This window comes from Triticum dicoccoides, chromosome 1A (assembly GCF_002162155.2).
Source record: "Triticum dicoccoides isolate Atlit2015 ecotype Zavitan chromosome 1A, WEW_v2.0, whole genome shotgun sequence".
Taxonomy (NCBI): domain Eukaryota; kingdom Viridiplantae; phylum Streptophyta; class Magnoliopsida; order Poales; family Poaceae; genus Triticum; species Triticum dicoccoides.
Genome location: NC_041380.1, coordinates 194,134,783 through 194,150,342, shown reverse-complemented (window position 1 = coordinate 194,150,342; position 15,560 = coordinate 194,134,783). Strand labels below are relative to the sequence as shown.

The window sequence follows — 15,560 nt, the reverse complement described above, 5'->3', positions numbered from 1 at the left end:
ACCCATTGTCACCATTGGACATTCTTCCCCTACGACTACAAGAGCGCATCAATTTGGATGCAAGTGCGCGTGTGACACATCTCAAGAAGATGCATGAAGATACAAGAAACACCATCGAGCGCCAAGTTCAACGCCTTGCGACCAAGCTCAACTTGAACAAGCAACCTATGGTCTTCAACATTGGTGATCAAGTGTGGCTACACCTTCGCAAGGACCGCTTCCCACAAGAACGCAAATCCAAGCTTCGTCCACGAGCGGATGGACCCTTCAAGGTGCTTGCACGCTACAACGACAACGCTTACAAGATCGAACTTCCACGCGACAAGTACAACGTGAGCGACATCTTCAACGTCAAAGATCTCTCTCCTTTCCATGGTGATGAAGATTTTGATCCGAGGACGGATCTTCCCCAAGGGAGGGGAGATGATGCGGAGCATCCCAAGGTCATCCCCATGGACCTACCATCGTCTCACCAAGTGCCTACCGGGCCCATGACTCGATCACGTGCAAGAGCCCTTCAAACCGAGGTGACATCTCTCCTCTCACAATTCCACTCCGATGCGCATGAAGCATGGCTACTACCTCATATGGATACATTATGCATACTCAGGTACAATGGAGAATCTAAGGAGCAAGGACAAGAAGAAGAGGAAGATGGACGAGAAAACGGAGAAGCAGAAGAGCTGCAGGAAATTTCCCAGCCATCGGACGACCGGCCGGGACCGGACGTCCGACGCCTAAAGCGTCAGCCGAGCTCCAGCCAGCGGACGTCCGGCCCGGACCGGACGACCGGTGCCCCTGCACCCGAAGCGAACGAGCGGACGTCCGGTCTGGACCGAACGACCGGTGCACCAGCACCGAGGCAACATCAGCGGAAGTCCGGAGCCTCCGGACGTCCAGTGCCCCCATCACAGAGCAGAACCAGCGGACGACCGGAGGACACCGGACGTCTGGCAGCTCCTGAGACACCGGACGACCGGTCCCCAGCGGACGTCCGGCACCTGGCTGCGTCCAGATTCGGGCCCGAGGCCCATGTACCCCTTCACTTCGCCCCTTTTGCACTTAGACTATAAATAGACCCCCCATTTATCCTAGCTAGGGTTAGCGTTGGTTTAGCTCATATTTCGAGATAGAGCTTCGCTCATCCATACCGATCTCCTCCTCGAGAGAGACTGCGGCCCCTCTTCGGAGAAGATCAACTTGGATTCAAGACCCCCTCTTGGGCGGCCCCATCAAGACCTCTTTCTAGGAGAAGAACCGGTTACTTGTATCGTCCTTTGTTGACCTTGGATCATCGTGTATCTGTTTGTGTTTCGGGAATCTAGCACATGTATGATCTATTTCTTGTTGGTTGAGTGTTTCTCTTGTGTTTCCCCTCGTTTTCCTCCTCGTGTTCTTCGTGTTCCTCGTAGGGATCCGCTCCTTTTGTGAAAGATCGGCCATCTAGGGTTCCACCCTACATCAAGGTGTCTCCGAAGGTGTTTGTTGAGTTGGCATTGATCAATATCAGGATTTGTCACTCTGTGTATCGGAGAGGTATCTTTGGGCCCTCTCGATAATGCACATCACTATAAGCCTTGCAAGCAATGTGACTAATGAGTTAGTTGCGGGATGATGCATTGCGGAACAAGTAAAGAGACTTGCCGGTAACGAGATTGAACTAGGTATGATGATACCGACAATCGAATCGCGGGCAAGTAACATACCGACGACAAAGGGAATGACGTATATTGTTATGCGGTTTGACCGACAAAGATCTTCGTAGAATATGTAGGAGCCAATATGAGCATACAGGTTCCGCTATTGGTTATTGACCGGAGATGTGTCTCGGTCATGTCTACATAGTTCTCGAACCCGTAGGGTCCGCGCGCGCTTAATGTTCGATGATGATTTGTATTATGAGTTATGTGTTTTGGTGACCGGAGTTTGTTCGGAGTCCCGGATGAGATCACGGACATGACGAGGAGTCTCGAAATGGTCGAGAGGTAAAGATTCATATATTAGAAGGTTATATTCAGACATTGGAATGGTTCCAAGTTATTCGAGTATTTTTCCGGAGTACCGGGGGGTTACCGGAATCCCCGGGGAAGTATTGGGCCAACATGGGCCTAAGGGAGAGAGAGGGAAGCCCGTGTGGGGTGGCCGCGCGCCCCCCTCCTTGGGAGTCCAAATAGGACAAGGAGGAGGGGCGGCGCCCCCTTCCCTTTCCCTCTCCCTCTCCTTCCTATTCCCTCCGGTGGAACAAAGGAAAAGGAGGGGGCCGAATCCTACTTGGACTGGGAGTCCAAGGTGGACTCCCCCCTGGCATGCCCCTCCTAGATGTCGGCCTCTCTCCCCCCCTCCTTTATATATGTGGCCAGGGGGCACCCCAAAGGCACATCAATTGTTTCTTAGCCATGTGTGGTGCCCCCCTTCACAGTTTACCACCTCGGTCATTTGGTCGTAGTGCTTAGACGAAGCCCTGCGCGGATCACATTATCAACACCGTCACCACGCCGTCGTGCTGATGAAACTCTCCCTCAACCCTCTACTGGATCAAGAGCTCGAGGAACGTCATCGTGCTGAACGTGTGCTGAACAAGGAGGTGCCGTACGTTCGGTATTTGGATCAATTGGATCGTGAAGACGTTCAACTACATCAACCGCGTTAACCTAACGCTTCTGCTTTCGGTCTACGAGGGTACGTGGACACACTCTCCCCTTTAGTTTCTATGCATCTCCTATATAGATCTTGCGTGATCGTAGGAATTTTTTTGAAATTGCATACTACGTTCCCCAACAAAACAATCCAACGGTCAACTGAGGAGAGTGTCCTCAATTAACCCACTTCGTTGGAGATGCAATAATACTCTCAATTCTGTAAGGCAGGCTGACTTTTGTCTTAATGTGTTCCAAAGCTTATGTAAGCAAGATGCTAACCAACATAGCAGTCTTTAAAGAAACACACCTATGTGAGCCCGACTGCTGGTCACCGTCTATGAGATTGGGTGATCTCTAGGAAGCTCATGAGAAGGCACGAAGTATGACTAATAAGCTTTACCCGTGGGGTTTAGCCTTCGGCAACCTCGTACCAGCTCACAATGGGCGAACATTCTATACGCCAAACTGACAATTCAAGACATAGTCCATTGTCCAGTTTTGAATAAGTCTAATCCCATTGCTCTAGATGGAAGTTCAACTTAACAGTCTTCACTGAAAATTCTGATATATCAAAGATTGTTTGGAACAATTGACAAACTTATGTGCCCCGAGATCTGGTGGGGGATTGTTGGATTATGGATGGTCTTAGTCCCATATAAGACAATAATCCCTGGTTAATCTCTAAAGCCCATGCATGTGTATGTCAAGTGGTGGGAAGTGTGGGAAGTTTAGTACCATACTGCTACAGTAAGAAGAGTGAGACTTCTTTATAAAGGGCCGCTCCATCACTTGCTATTAGGAGCTTGGGAATAGGAGTTGTACATGCACGCTCCTCCTCCTTCGTCGCCCGCCTCGCCCCGCCTCGTCACGACGCGCGCGCTGCGAGTTGTGGAAATGAGCCGAGCCGAAGCATATTTTTGCCGGTCAGAAATGGTTAATTAATCTCAGATTAATTAACGAGTCGCTTACGAAAGTACCATTGTCCGAGACGTTGAACCGTGGGTTGTTCGCAAACTCGGTCGTGGGCCTGAGCCCGGGCCCATCTACCCGACGGCCTATATAAGAAGACGCTGGCCAGTGGAGTGAACCCTAACTCAGTTCACTCACTGCCTCTCGCACAACCCTAGCCGTCATCTACTGTTCCTCTCACTATGTTGCTTCCCGCGATCCCATCCCGACGAGCGCGTGCACGGTTGGTCGAGAGAGTAGGTGCCTCCGAAACCCTGTCGTTCGAGATCCTGCCCGGGAGAACGGCAATAATATTTTTGGGGAGCGTCTCGGCGCAACTGCTCCCGATCCGTCCCCAGCTCTATTCGCCTCTGCTTCCACTATTTCTCCTGCATCGACACCATGGTCGATGACGCCGCCACCAAGAAGAAGGCCATGGACGACGCCGAGGCTGCCGCCGCCGCCACCGCGTTGGCCTGGTCAACCGAAGGGTATGATCTGTCCATCCCTCGTTTACTCGTACTTATGCTAGCCGTATATGTGCTGCTCATAGATGGTTCGCTTCTATGTTCTGTATGTGCTAGTATATTTAGGTATCGCTATGAGATGTATACCCTTTATGCCATGCTTACTGTTTACTCGTGGATTAGTCTAATCGGAAAAGTGCTAATATTTCCAACACTTCGTATTACACGCCAGTCCTCACTAAGGTGGACGCGGCCTCGCCAAGAGTTATTTATTATTCTCCTATTAATTACAAAGCCAGTGTTCACTATGGTGGATGCAGCCTCGTCAAGAGTTCATTATTATTCTCCTATTAATTACAAAGAGGTGAAATTGAGGCTTTTATCGTCAGCTCTAATTACCTTGAGTAGCCTTTATAACGATAGTAAATATATTTTATGAATGGCGGATACTGAGACTAGCCACAATGGGAGTAACTTCAGCAATAACTTCAAGTCCAACTCAGCAAATTTGTCTGTGTGACAATGAGTTAATGAAGAGAGGGGTAATCTAGTAACTTAGCTAGTTACTGTAACATCACATGTCCCAATGCAGTATGAGTCTATAACCTAATAAATGGAGCTTTGCATGACACCACACCTATGTTACTATCCACTATGAAGATAGTAACATATTCTAGGAATATGTGTATGTACTAGTGTATGTTACTCTTCATTGTGGCTAATCTGAGTGGGGCCTTCACACTCATGGAGGCTATTAATAAACCAACAAATTCAACAAAGAATGTCGTTGTTAAAAAGAAAAATGGGTCGCCTTGGACTAATTTGAAAGACTTCCTCCGCACCACAGACGCGGAGCGCCTCGCAAACTCCGGATAAAACTCATCATCTCATCATCATCCTCGATCCTAAACCCCGCCATTCTCCTCTGCTCCTTCCCCGTTCCCCATGGAGGTCTCCGCCTCCGCCTCTACGCCTCAAGCTCTCACCCTACTCACTTCCCCCCCTTGCTTCCTCTCTCTTTACCCTTCCGCCCGCCGGCACGGCCGCGCCGGCGGGGGAGGGCTCCTGCTGCGGCCTCCGCCTCAACGGAGGCTGGAGCTGGGGTACCGTGCCCGCCGCCCGGTGGCATGCTCTCTCAGCGGCTCGTCCTCCACTGCGCTGGACGTGTTAGGCGGCTCGGTGGTCGCCGCGGCCGCTCTCCTCGCCGCCTTACAGCTGGTTTGGCTCAGGTGGCGCGGCGCAATGCATAGGGAATCTCCGGAGGTGTGCTTCTTCTTGATACTAGTTTTATCCCTCTTACCTTAGTTCTGCTCTTTGAAGAATGATTTGAATTGAACTCAGGCTCCTCTTTAGTATATATGCATATGCACCGTAACTTAGATTATCGCGCATGCACATTAAATAAGACGGATTTGCTAATTCTCCAAAGCATTTTCAGAGACTAGAGCATCAAAGTGCATGTAAATTTTTGTACAAAGACACGATCATACAAGAAAGAGAAAAGATTGTACCCATTTTTTCTAATATAAGTGTGTTTTCTGTACAGTACACAAGTGGTCGTATTTTTTAACAGAATAAATAGAATTTTCTTGACTTTAAAACCAATTACATCCATATTAGAAAGATGCCAGTTCTGGGCCATCTAAGTGCAATTCGAGAAATTTTAGTTTTCCGATGTTTACTCCTCGAAGACAGGAAAGTTTATTGGGGACAAGTGTTGGTGATGTCAATGCTATCGGTAATGTCTTAAGTCCAAAGGCTGGATCCAAAATTGCCAGTGCTGATTCCTTTTTCTATAGATATTGGTAATTCTGAGGTTAAGGCATTAGACCAGTTGCTATCCCTTGATTGAAGACTTAGGGATATTTTTGGAGATAATGGAAGCTTTATTACCCCGACCTCTACATCCGATATGCATACAGCCCAATTATTACATGTTTATTATAAATTTACCAAACAATGGCCTCGCCAGAAACGGTAAAACCAAGACAATGAAACATCCCAACTACAGTTGGTAGAAACATGTAAATCAAGACAACTCTAAAGACTAAGGAGCCTATCAGTCGCATGCCATCCGAACCGGGACATAAACTCCCTGGTAATCTATGTGAGCTGCTTGACGTGAAGCCACATCAGCTCCTTATGTTGCACCTTCTATAACAACGCCCATGACTGTAGCCAACTGGTACACGAGAGTAGCACCTGCATACAACATTGAACTTTCTTTTTGTCAAAAATAAAATCAATTCTGCATAGCCAAATAGACCAAAACACCATTGTAACCCCCGGCCACAATTAGTGTTCCTAGAGATTTGTCACCCCCCTGTAACCAAGAGCCAAATATATTAGAAATACTACTACAATGTGGTGTGATATTAAAGGCTCACTACACAGCATGCCGTGCAATTTGTGCCAAACTGCGATCAAGTAAAAAATGTTGTATACTTTTCTATTTGTAATAAAAACTACAATGAGTGCCCCCTTGTCATTTGCGCTTAACCAATTTGTCCTTCATAAGGACTACTTGTCTGCAAAGAAACCAGATGAATACTTTGATTTCCGTTTTCATCGGAACCTGACCACATATCCATTAGTGCCGCATATATGAAGTATACAGAAAACACCCTTGTCTGTCTGAAGAAGATCCCACCTAAAGGGTCCTGTTCCAGAGTTAGTTGCATCCCTAGAACTCTCAGTACGATCTCATTTCAGTTTATTAAATTTTGGCGAATGAGAGCCTGACGGAAATCAATCAGCGGATTAGGCACTCCAATGACAGAGGCAACTGTGCGGAATAGCTTTGGATACATATCTGAAAACTGCATGTCCCCGATACGTTTATCCTCCCCAAATCTCAATTATTCACTATTCTCCACACTAAACGAGCCCAGTTGTATAGAAGTGTCTTTTACTCCCATTAAGCCCTTCCATAACGAGAGTCCGTTAGTTAAGCTTAGGGATATTAGAGTCATTGGTAAGATTTACAATTGGCAAGACTATCCTCATCACGCTTCTCGAATCGGCATAGGCTTATAAAATTACTGAAAGCCTAATCACTTGCATTATCCATCATTCAGCGTTGTCGGATAGCGAGTAATCAGCATGAGGAGTTTTGGGCCGTGGTGTGGTCATCGTGTTGCTTGCAAAATGACGATGTAGCCATCTTGGCATTTCTCTTCTATGTTACTGATACGTCTACCATAGATGTATCCTTGAAAATTAGCATTGCTTGCTATTTCTCACAAATAAAATGAAATTGTGTTCATTGATTGAATGAGGTCAGCTTTGAGCCCTTATCTTTTTTGCTTTGGTGATGGATGCCTCACAAGGGATATACAAGGAGATATCCCATGGTGTATGCTCTTTGGGGATGATGTGGTGCTAGTCGATGATAGTCGGACGGGGGGTTAATAGAAAGTTAGAGCTATGGAGACAAACCTTGGAATGGAAAAGTTTTAGGCTTAGTAGAACTAAAACTGAGTGCATGAGGTGCGGTTTCAGTACTACTAGGCACGAGGAGGAGGTTAACCTTGATGGGCAGGTGGTACCTCAGGAGGATACCTTTCGATATTTGGGGTCAATGCTGCAGAAGTATGGTGATATCGATAAAGATGTGAGCCATCAAATGAAAGCCGGGTGGATGAAGTGGTGCCAAGCTTCTGGGCTATTCAACCCGCCATGTTGTATGACACTGAGTGTTGGCCGACTAAAAGGCGACATGTTCAACAGTTAGGTGTAGCGGAGATGCGCATGTTGAGATGGATGTGTGGCCACACAAGAAAGGATTGGGTCCGGAATGATGATATACAGGATAGAGTTGGGGTAGCACCGATTGAAGAGAAGCTTCCAACATCGTCTGAGATGGTTTGGGCATATTCAGCATAGGCCTCCAGAAGCTCCAGTGCATAGCGGACGGCTAAAGCGTGATGATAATGTCAAGAGAGGTCAGGGTAGACCAAACTTGACATGGGAGGAGTCCATAAAGAGTGATCTAAAGGACTGGAATATCACCAAAGAACTAGCCATGGACAGTGGTGCGTAAAAGTTAGCTATCCACGTGCCAGAACCATAACTAGGTTTCGAGATCTTGTTGTTGTTGTTGTTGTTGTTGTTGTTAGTCTTAATTTGACGAATGAAATGTGATTCACTGTGTCTGGTAGTTGTTTTCTAACTTGCAGTCATCTTCAATATTTGTCAGGTTTTACATACACAGGTCAAAAGCAATGTAAACAAGGCCCTCGGAACAACAACCCAATCCGTACATGATAGTAATGATGCATGTTGTGCAACTCATGAAAATAGCTTTTCAGAGCTATCTATTTCTGAAGGAATGATTATTAATGAATTGGAGTGCCGGGCTAGTATTTCGTGCATATATCCTGTAAATAAGACAACACAGGCGGTTTCTGTAACTAATCCAGGGGCAATGTTACACACATTAGTTGATGTATCTCGGCAAGAAGAAGTTGGTTGCTCAACTTCAGCAGAAAAAAGAAATTCTACAAAAAAAGTTATGGATGTTCTTGCAACGTCTTATTCCGGTCCACCAGGACAACATAAAAGCAAGTATGTCTCTAACAGAATTGGCTGGCAAGGTGGGCTCTCATACCAATTTTTATCCCTTTCAGAACTACAGAAAGATGCTCAAAATGGCAATGGTCTTGGTGACAGCCAAACAAACAGCAACAATGCTCATTTACTTCGATGCCATCAGAGTAATGATGATGAAAATATTGATTTGACATCTCTTTCATCCTTCAAAAGAACAGTGGAATGCCCTCTCAATTTTGTTCCGCAAGCCAGTATTGGAAATTTGTTCAGACCAAGAAAAGCAATTGAGTTTGCTGATTCATATGTAGGGGGCTCTCATCTGACACCAGGTTTAACTTTGGAATTTAAGCACTCTTCTTGGCACTTCTGCTGATATCCGTGATTTCTTCCCTTTCCTTATGAGCATACTCTATATTCAGGGAAATTAGCTCTATTTGCATGCTTAAGGGAGGGTCCTGCCAGCAAACAACAGAAAGCAGTGAAAGACCATGATGATGCAAAAACTATTGGCTGGAGTATTTCTGATATACTGAACAAAGAGAATCTAGATAAATTCATTCCAGCGGCAACAGCTGGAATAAACGGCACAGTGGATACATCAGATTACATGAGGCGATACAAGAGTTCTTTAACAGATGGAAGGTATAATATTTGGTAGATGATTTTAACATATTGTCCCAGAGCAGGCCTTAAGTTACTGTATGTTATATCCATTCAAATGTAATCTTTCCACATATCAGTTTTTCAGTTGACACATCAATTTGGTATTGTCAGGTTGAAGGACTGTGTGGATTTGTTGGAAAGCATGGAGCAGAAGGGATTGCTTGATACGAAGAAGGTGATTAATTACCTGTTACGGTTTAGCTTTTGTAATGTACTCTTCAAATTTCTCATTTACATCTGTTTCTTAGATCCACCATGCCAGCTTTTTGAGTGCATGTAAAAAACAAAGGGCTGTTATGGAAGCTGTTCGCTTCTGCCGATTGATTGAAAATCCGAAAATGAGCACCTTCAATATGCTTTTATCGGTTTGTGCTAATTCAAAAGATTTTGAAGGTAACTCATCAGCTTTTCTTGTCAGATGTGCTCGAGTAGAAGATGAGAATTGAGTATGACCAAATGGTTTTACCTTTACAGGGGCCCTCCAAGTTATGGTGCTCCTAAAGGAGGCTGGGCTAAAACCCGATTGTAAACTTTACACCACATTGATATCAACTTGTGCAAAGTGTGGAAAAGTTGATGCGATGTTTGAGGTAAGCACATAAGACAATCAAATTCTCACCCTTATTAACAGTGCCAGCTCCTGTTTGTGACCATGAGGGGAAGGCGGCCATCATTTGCTCTACCTTTTCCAACCTCATGGGGATTACTATTATTTTGATCTTAGCACCATTGTTCAGCAGATTGATGATCTTGAGGCTCTCTCTGTCTTTCTCGTTTGAGGAAACTTATTGTGCGGTTTGCTAGCAATCCAGTTGATGGTTGTAACGGTCTCTTCACCAAAAAATATTGGGATATTATAAAAAATGACTTTAATAAACTAGTCCAAGACTTCTTTGATGGGTCGGTCAACCTGCAAAGTATTGATGATTCCTTCATCACCCTTGTTCCAAAAAATTCCAACTCTGAGGGTCGCGGTGTTTATCTCCCTATCTCCCTCCTGAATTCTTGTATTAAGCTTATCACTAAAATTTGTTCCAATTGCCTTTAGAAAGTCATTCTCTCTCTGGTTTCATTAAATGTTGCATGATCAAAGACTGCCTCGCGCGGAGCTTCGAATTCCTTCACAAGTGTCATCAGTCTAAGACATACATTTGTTAAGCTTCATGCACTAGCCAACGCAACCAAAAGTCTGAACTGATAGAAAGGGCTAGGCAATCCACATATACACATTAACACCCCCTCTCACGTGTGACGCGGGAAGTCAACACGTGGATAGATTCAAGAGGTATGGCTCAAGAGGCCTATACGTGGACACAAAGGGGGGCAGCAGCAATTTTTAGATAAATTGCGAAAGCCAGGACTTGAACTCAAGACCTTAGCTCTGATACCATGTTAAGCTTCATGCACTAGCCAACACAACAGTCCGAACTGATGGAAAGGCTAGGCAATCCACATGTACACGTCAACAACATTGTCGTTTTTAAGCTCGACTTTGAAAAATCTTTTGACACGGTGGAACACTACACGATCATCTCCATGCTTAACAACTATGGCTTTGAGGATTGGATGGATCAACTCTCTCCTCAGCTCTTGCACTTTTGCTGTGCTTCTTAATGGTGTTGCCAGCAAGAAATTTTGCCAGCATGGCTTTAGGTAAGGGGGGACCTCTTTCTCCCCTTGTCTTCGTGTGCTGCTGATCTTCTGCAAGCAATTACCAGCAAGGCTTTGTACCTCGATCTTCTGCATTTCGGTGAGGACTTCCCTATTGTTTTGTGATGCAAACATGTTCTGTTCAACTTCTATGTCTCAAATGCCTTCTGGAAAGCTTTGGTCGATCTGTTGGCTTCGGGTTAATTTTCACAAGTCCTACATCCTTCACATCAATTCCGGAGGATAAATTGGCCAATTTAGCTGGCCTGATTTTCTGTAAAGGGGGTTGTCGGTCAACCGCCCACCAGAAGAAGTGTGGTCGGTTTCAGACACAAATTTTTCCCGTTTTAGCAACTTTCTACATTTGGCACTTTCTGTATATTGCAACTTTCTTGTTCTGGTAACTTCCAGAAAATGCATGTTTAACCTTTCAGAAAAGTTATCTCTTAAACCATTAAGCCGATTGATGATCCTCCCATGTCAGCATGTTTTGACAACTTTTTTTCGTTAGTACTTGCCAGATTCTTGTCACTTAGGTACTTGCCAGGTTATTGCCACTTAGTTGCGAGTACTTGCCAGGTTAGTAAAACTTCAATACACACCTGTATAGATATTGCTTCATGGTACTTGTGTGGGTTGATGCCGCCCTCTTTTGTTGGTAACACCTGAAAACTAACTCTCTTGCTATGCGTAAACGTTGCATTGTATAAAAACACACACAACTATTGCCTGGTAAATGTACATAATTATCGTGACAACTGTTCACTGCTAACATGCCAACTATGTTGACATACCCTGAGAACTAGTGCCGACTAATTTTTTCCACCGAAACATGACAACTGTTACAGTATATGTGGATTGCACTAGCCCTTTCCATCAGTTCAGACTTTTGGTTGCGTTGGCTAGTGCATGAAGCTTAACATGGTATCAGAGCTAAGGTCTTGAGTTCAAGTCCTGGCTTTCGCAATTTATTAAAAATTGCTGGTAGCCCCCCTTTGTGTCCATGAAGAGGCCTCTTAAGTCATACATGAGTTTCGCGCGCTGTCGCTCTCTTCCGGTTGCATGTGTTGACTTGCCTTCCCTGTCACACGTGAGAGGGGGTGTTACAGTATATGTGGATTGCACTAGCCCTTCCCATCAGTTCAGACTTTTGGTTGCGTTGGCTAGTGCATGAAGCTTAACAACAACATGGGATCTTGTTTTGATGGCCTCGTCGAGACGAACTCACTGGTGAAGAAGGCTAACCAGATTAACAGTTTGTGAGATAAATGATCTTGAAAATTGGAACTTAGCAATTAATGCAATGATGTAAGTGTTAGGTGGGAGATTAATGCATGCATGCCTTTGCTCTCTATTAGGAAAAAATGCCAATGGGATGCCGCAACATGGGAAGACAAGGATGCATAAGTAAAATTGAACTTGATGCTGCCCTTAGATTTTCCGTTCAGAAAAATCTGGACTCAACTTTCGGGATTTTAAACTTTCAGAAATTTCAAATTTGAACTTCTGAAAAAAATGAATTTTCAGAATTTTTGAACTTCCAAAATTCAGAAATCATTAACTTTTGAATTTGGGGGGCTTACCTACTTAATAAAACTCATCCAATTTCAAATTTGGAAAGAACTTTCAATGCACAAGGAGAAAACGTTAAGAAAAAAGCCACAATGTGTGTGCCCCACTCTAGGAAAAGAGGGGTTGAGAGAGATAGAAATTGGTGCCCTCGTGCGCGTCCCGAAAGGGGAGCGGTCCACCTCAGCGCATGCGCAAGGCAGGCTTTTTGGGATGTAAGGGTAGACAGTTTATTTTTGTAGAACAATAAGGGTAGACAGCTAGGCGGGCGCCGACCATCCACGCTAGCACTCAAAATTGCCCCAAAGTGCAACATCTTCAATATAAATTAGATGTTCAACATTACATTTGGCAGACAAATAGATAGACTAGAACCAATCAATGATCACCATGGCCGGAGCCCTGGAGGATACCTACCTTGGACACATCGAAGAGGACATCCTCGAATGCGGCTGCTGGTACGGCTGGTGCGGATGGGGCGAGGCTTCCTCTCTAGCATAAAACATGTGTCGTGTTGGTTCTTCCTAGTGATTGCCTACTGCTGCTCCGCTCGATCGTGAGCATCACAGGCCTTGCACTTCTCGTACTTGGCTCTGGCAAAGTGACGGGCAACGAGCACCTCCTCCTTTGCATGGGCGCCGTGATTGGCGGAGTGCACCTCTGCTTGGTGTGGAGCGGCGAGCGCCTCCTCCTGCTTGGCTTGGGCTGCAGTGGCCTTCTCTCCCTTGGTAGCGGTGGCTTGCTCTTGGCGGCGGCATGACGGACACCTGATGATATAGACATCGCGATGGTTGCTCCACGCCATTGTTGATTTTGATCCAAAGTGCATTAGGTGGCTAGGGGAGGTGATCAGCATCGGATCAAAGTAGAGGGGAAGGGGCTGGTGGGGAACATCTTTGGGAAGGCGAGGCGGCTGGAGGGAAATCCCATTGGGTGGCGATGCGGTTGTCCGCGGTCAAAATGGGTGGGTCCAGGCTGTCAGAGTCCCTACTCTGCCCCTCGATTTGGAGACGGCCTTGGAGCGGACGTCCAGACGCATCTGACCCAAAGTAGAGGTCTGCATTGGAGGCCTAAAAGTGTTGGAGTAGGGATCCGTCGATATGCCCTAAAATTTCCTACTTTCCTTTCACCTACCCGGGGCTTCATTCCAGATGGGCTATCTGAGCATCTCCAAATGGCCCATGGGCTCCAAGAGAGGCTGGTGGTGCGGCAGCAGGCCCAAGCGCAGGTCCGGCCCAACAACAGAGGCGGAAGCTGGGGGCCCACTAAGAGTCAGCATCAGCCGAGACCAGAGAGGGTGCAAGTTTTGCGGACATCGGTGAGCTCGCCATGTGTGACTGGTGTGAAGAGGCCGAGCCCGGCGACTAAAGCTGGTGTGCGCTCCATGAAAGCAGCCACCTGACACATCCATTCTCGCATGGTGGAGGATTCCTCCAGGAGAGGCACGATAGCCACGTCGAGGTTTGTGTGCAACTCGCTGCGCCTAGTCACAACTGCCTGCTGAAAGCTAGTGTCAGTGACAACTAGACGGTTGGCCGCATCAGCTTCATGTGCCTGAACATGGGCGTTAGAGGCGGGGTCCCGGGTAGAGGGGAGTGTGACGTGAGAGGCAGCGACGGAGATGGGCGTTGACTGTGCCCACCAAAATTGCCATCCGGTCGGCTCGAAGACCGGGTGAGGTCCCACAGCATGTCCCCGTTGCCGGAGGCCTAGTCATGACCGTTGTGAACTCTACCGCCAGTGTGAAACCCATTCTCACGGTGGTCCCTATCATGGTGGTGCTGCGGAATGTAGCGAGGATGTACGTTGCCGTCAGGACCTTGACGACCTGAACCACTCACGCGGGAGGAGGCGGCGGTCACAGCTGTCAATCCAAGAGGCGGTGGAACACCATCAACCGACCCCAAATGTCGGACAAATGGGGCCGCCGACAGGATGAACGGGGCAGTGCCAACACTGGTCGTGTAGCAAGTCAAGTGATGTGTTGGATAAATCCTCCTCCTAGATCATGAGGGATCTGCAATAGCTGAGATAGCGTTTGGGAGGAGTGTGGCTGTTGAGTGGTTGGCTCGGCTCGGCGGTGGTGGGGATTGGCTGGAAGGAGTAGAAGTTTCGGTGGTGTATTTCTTCCTATTGGAGGAGAAACTCGGCCAGGACGGCGTGGAAATGGAAGGCTAGCTCATTTAGCTGGGCAACATAGAAGTCATGAGCTTTACCGTTGCATGAAGCTTGAAGAAGAGCAGCGATGGGGGCAGAGTCCAGTCGTATTTTGGATGCAGAGAAGGAGATACATAGGGGGTATGATGTAGGGTAGGGACCCTAGATGGCCTAATCTTTCACAACTTGGAGGGGGATTCAATAGGAGCACACAAATCACACGAGGAAACACTCAAAGACAAGTCCAAATCACACATCCACTAGATCAACAATCACACAAGATCTACAAGAGTACAAACCAACAAAGGGAATTTGGAACAAGAGTATGGTTCATCTCAAATCCAAGACGAGATGAGGGTTTGACAATCCTACGATGGAGATTCTTCTCCACAAGAGGAGGTCTTGATGATCCACTAGGGATTCTTCTCCAAGGGAGGCCTTGATCTCCAAAGGAGAGGGGTAGATATGAGCAAAGTTCTCTCTAGTTCTTCATCTATGCTTTGCTAACCCTAAAACAGACGTACAAGACGAGTATTTATAGTCTAGGTTGGCGGAAGGGGTACATGGGCCGTGGTCCTACTCACTGCGCATAGGTAGGCCGGAAGTTCCGGGCTATCCAGAGAGTTGGCACGCCTTGGGGTCATCGAGGCCGGAAGTTCCATGGCAGGCCCGAAGTTCCGGGGAGGTTCCGGACTATCCATAGAGTTTGCATGTTCTGGTGTTGCTTCGGGCTGGAAGTTCCAGGGGCTTCAGATGCCTTCTTCTTGGAGTTTGCCAGCATCTCCTCGTCCGCTCCTTCTCCTTCAACTATCTGTTGTTGCGGTGTTGGAGGTTGCTGGTGGTGGCTTGTCTGAGTCATTAGGGGGGTGGGTTGTTGCACCAATGATGGACGTCGGAGCTGATGAGCTGTGTGTGT

At 46.8% G+C, this 15,560-nt stretch overlaps 1 protein-coding gene across 4 annotated transcripts in view; it reads left to right on the top strand.

Moving 5' to 3' along the window:
- The first annotated feature begins 4,934 nt into the window (after positions 1-4,934).
- The window catches only part of LOC119266441 (pentatricopeptide repeat-containing protein MRL1, chloroplastic-like), a 19,298-nt gene continuing 8,672 nt past the window's right edge, over positions 4,935-15,560 (top strand). Inside the window, exons 1-7 of one of the 4 annotated variants that reach the window (XM_037547781.1) lie at positions 4,938-5,317; positions 8,253-8,565; positions 8,683-8,934; positions 9,025-9,247; positions 9,380-9,443; positions 9,517-9,661; positions 9,743-9,858. In XM_037547781.1, coding sequence (XP_037403678.1) covers positions 5,000-5,317; positions 8,253-8,565; positions 8,683-8,934; positions 9,025-9,247; positions 9,380-9,443; positions 9,517-9,661; positions 9,743-9,858 — 1,431 coding nt within the window. In that variant the 5' untranslated portion in view covers positions 4,938-4,999. Of the gene's footprint in view, positions 5,318-8,252; positions 8,935-9,024; positions 9,248-9,379; positions 9,444-9,516; positions 9,662-9,742; positions 9,859-15,560 lie in introns of all 4 variants that reach the window. The other 3 variants (XR_005132027.1, XM_037547782.1, XM_037547780.1) reach the window with 3 other exon arrangements.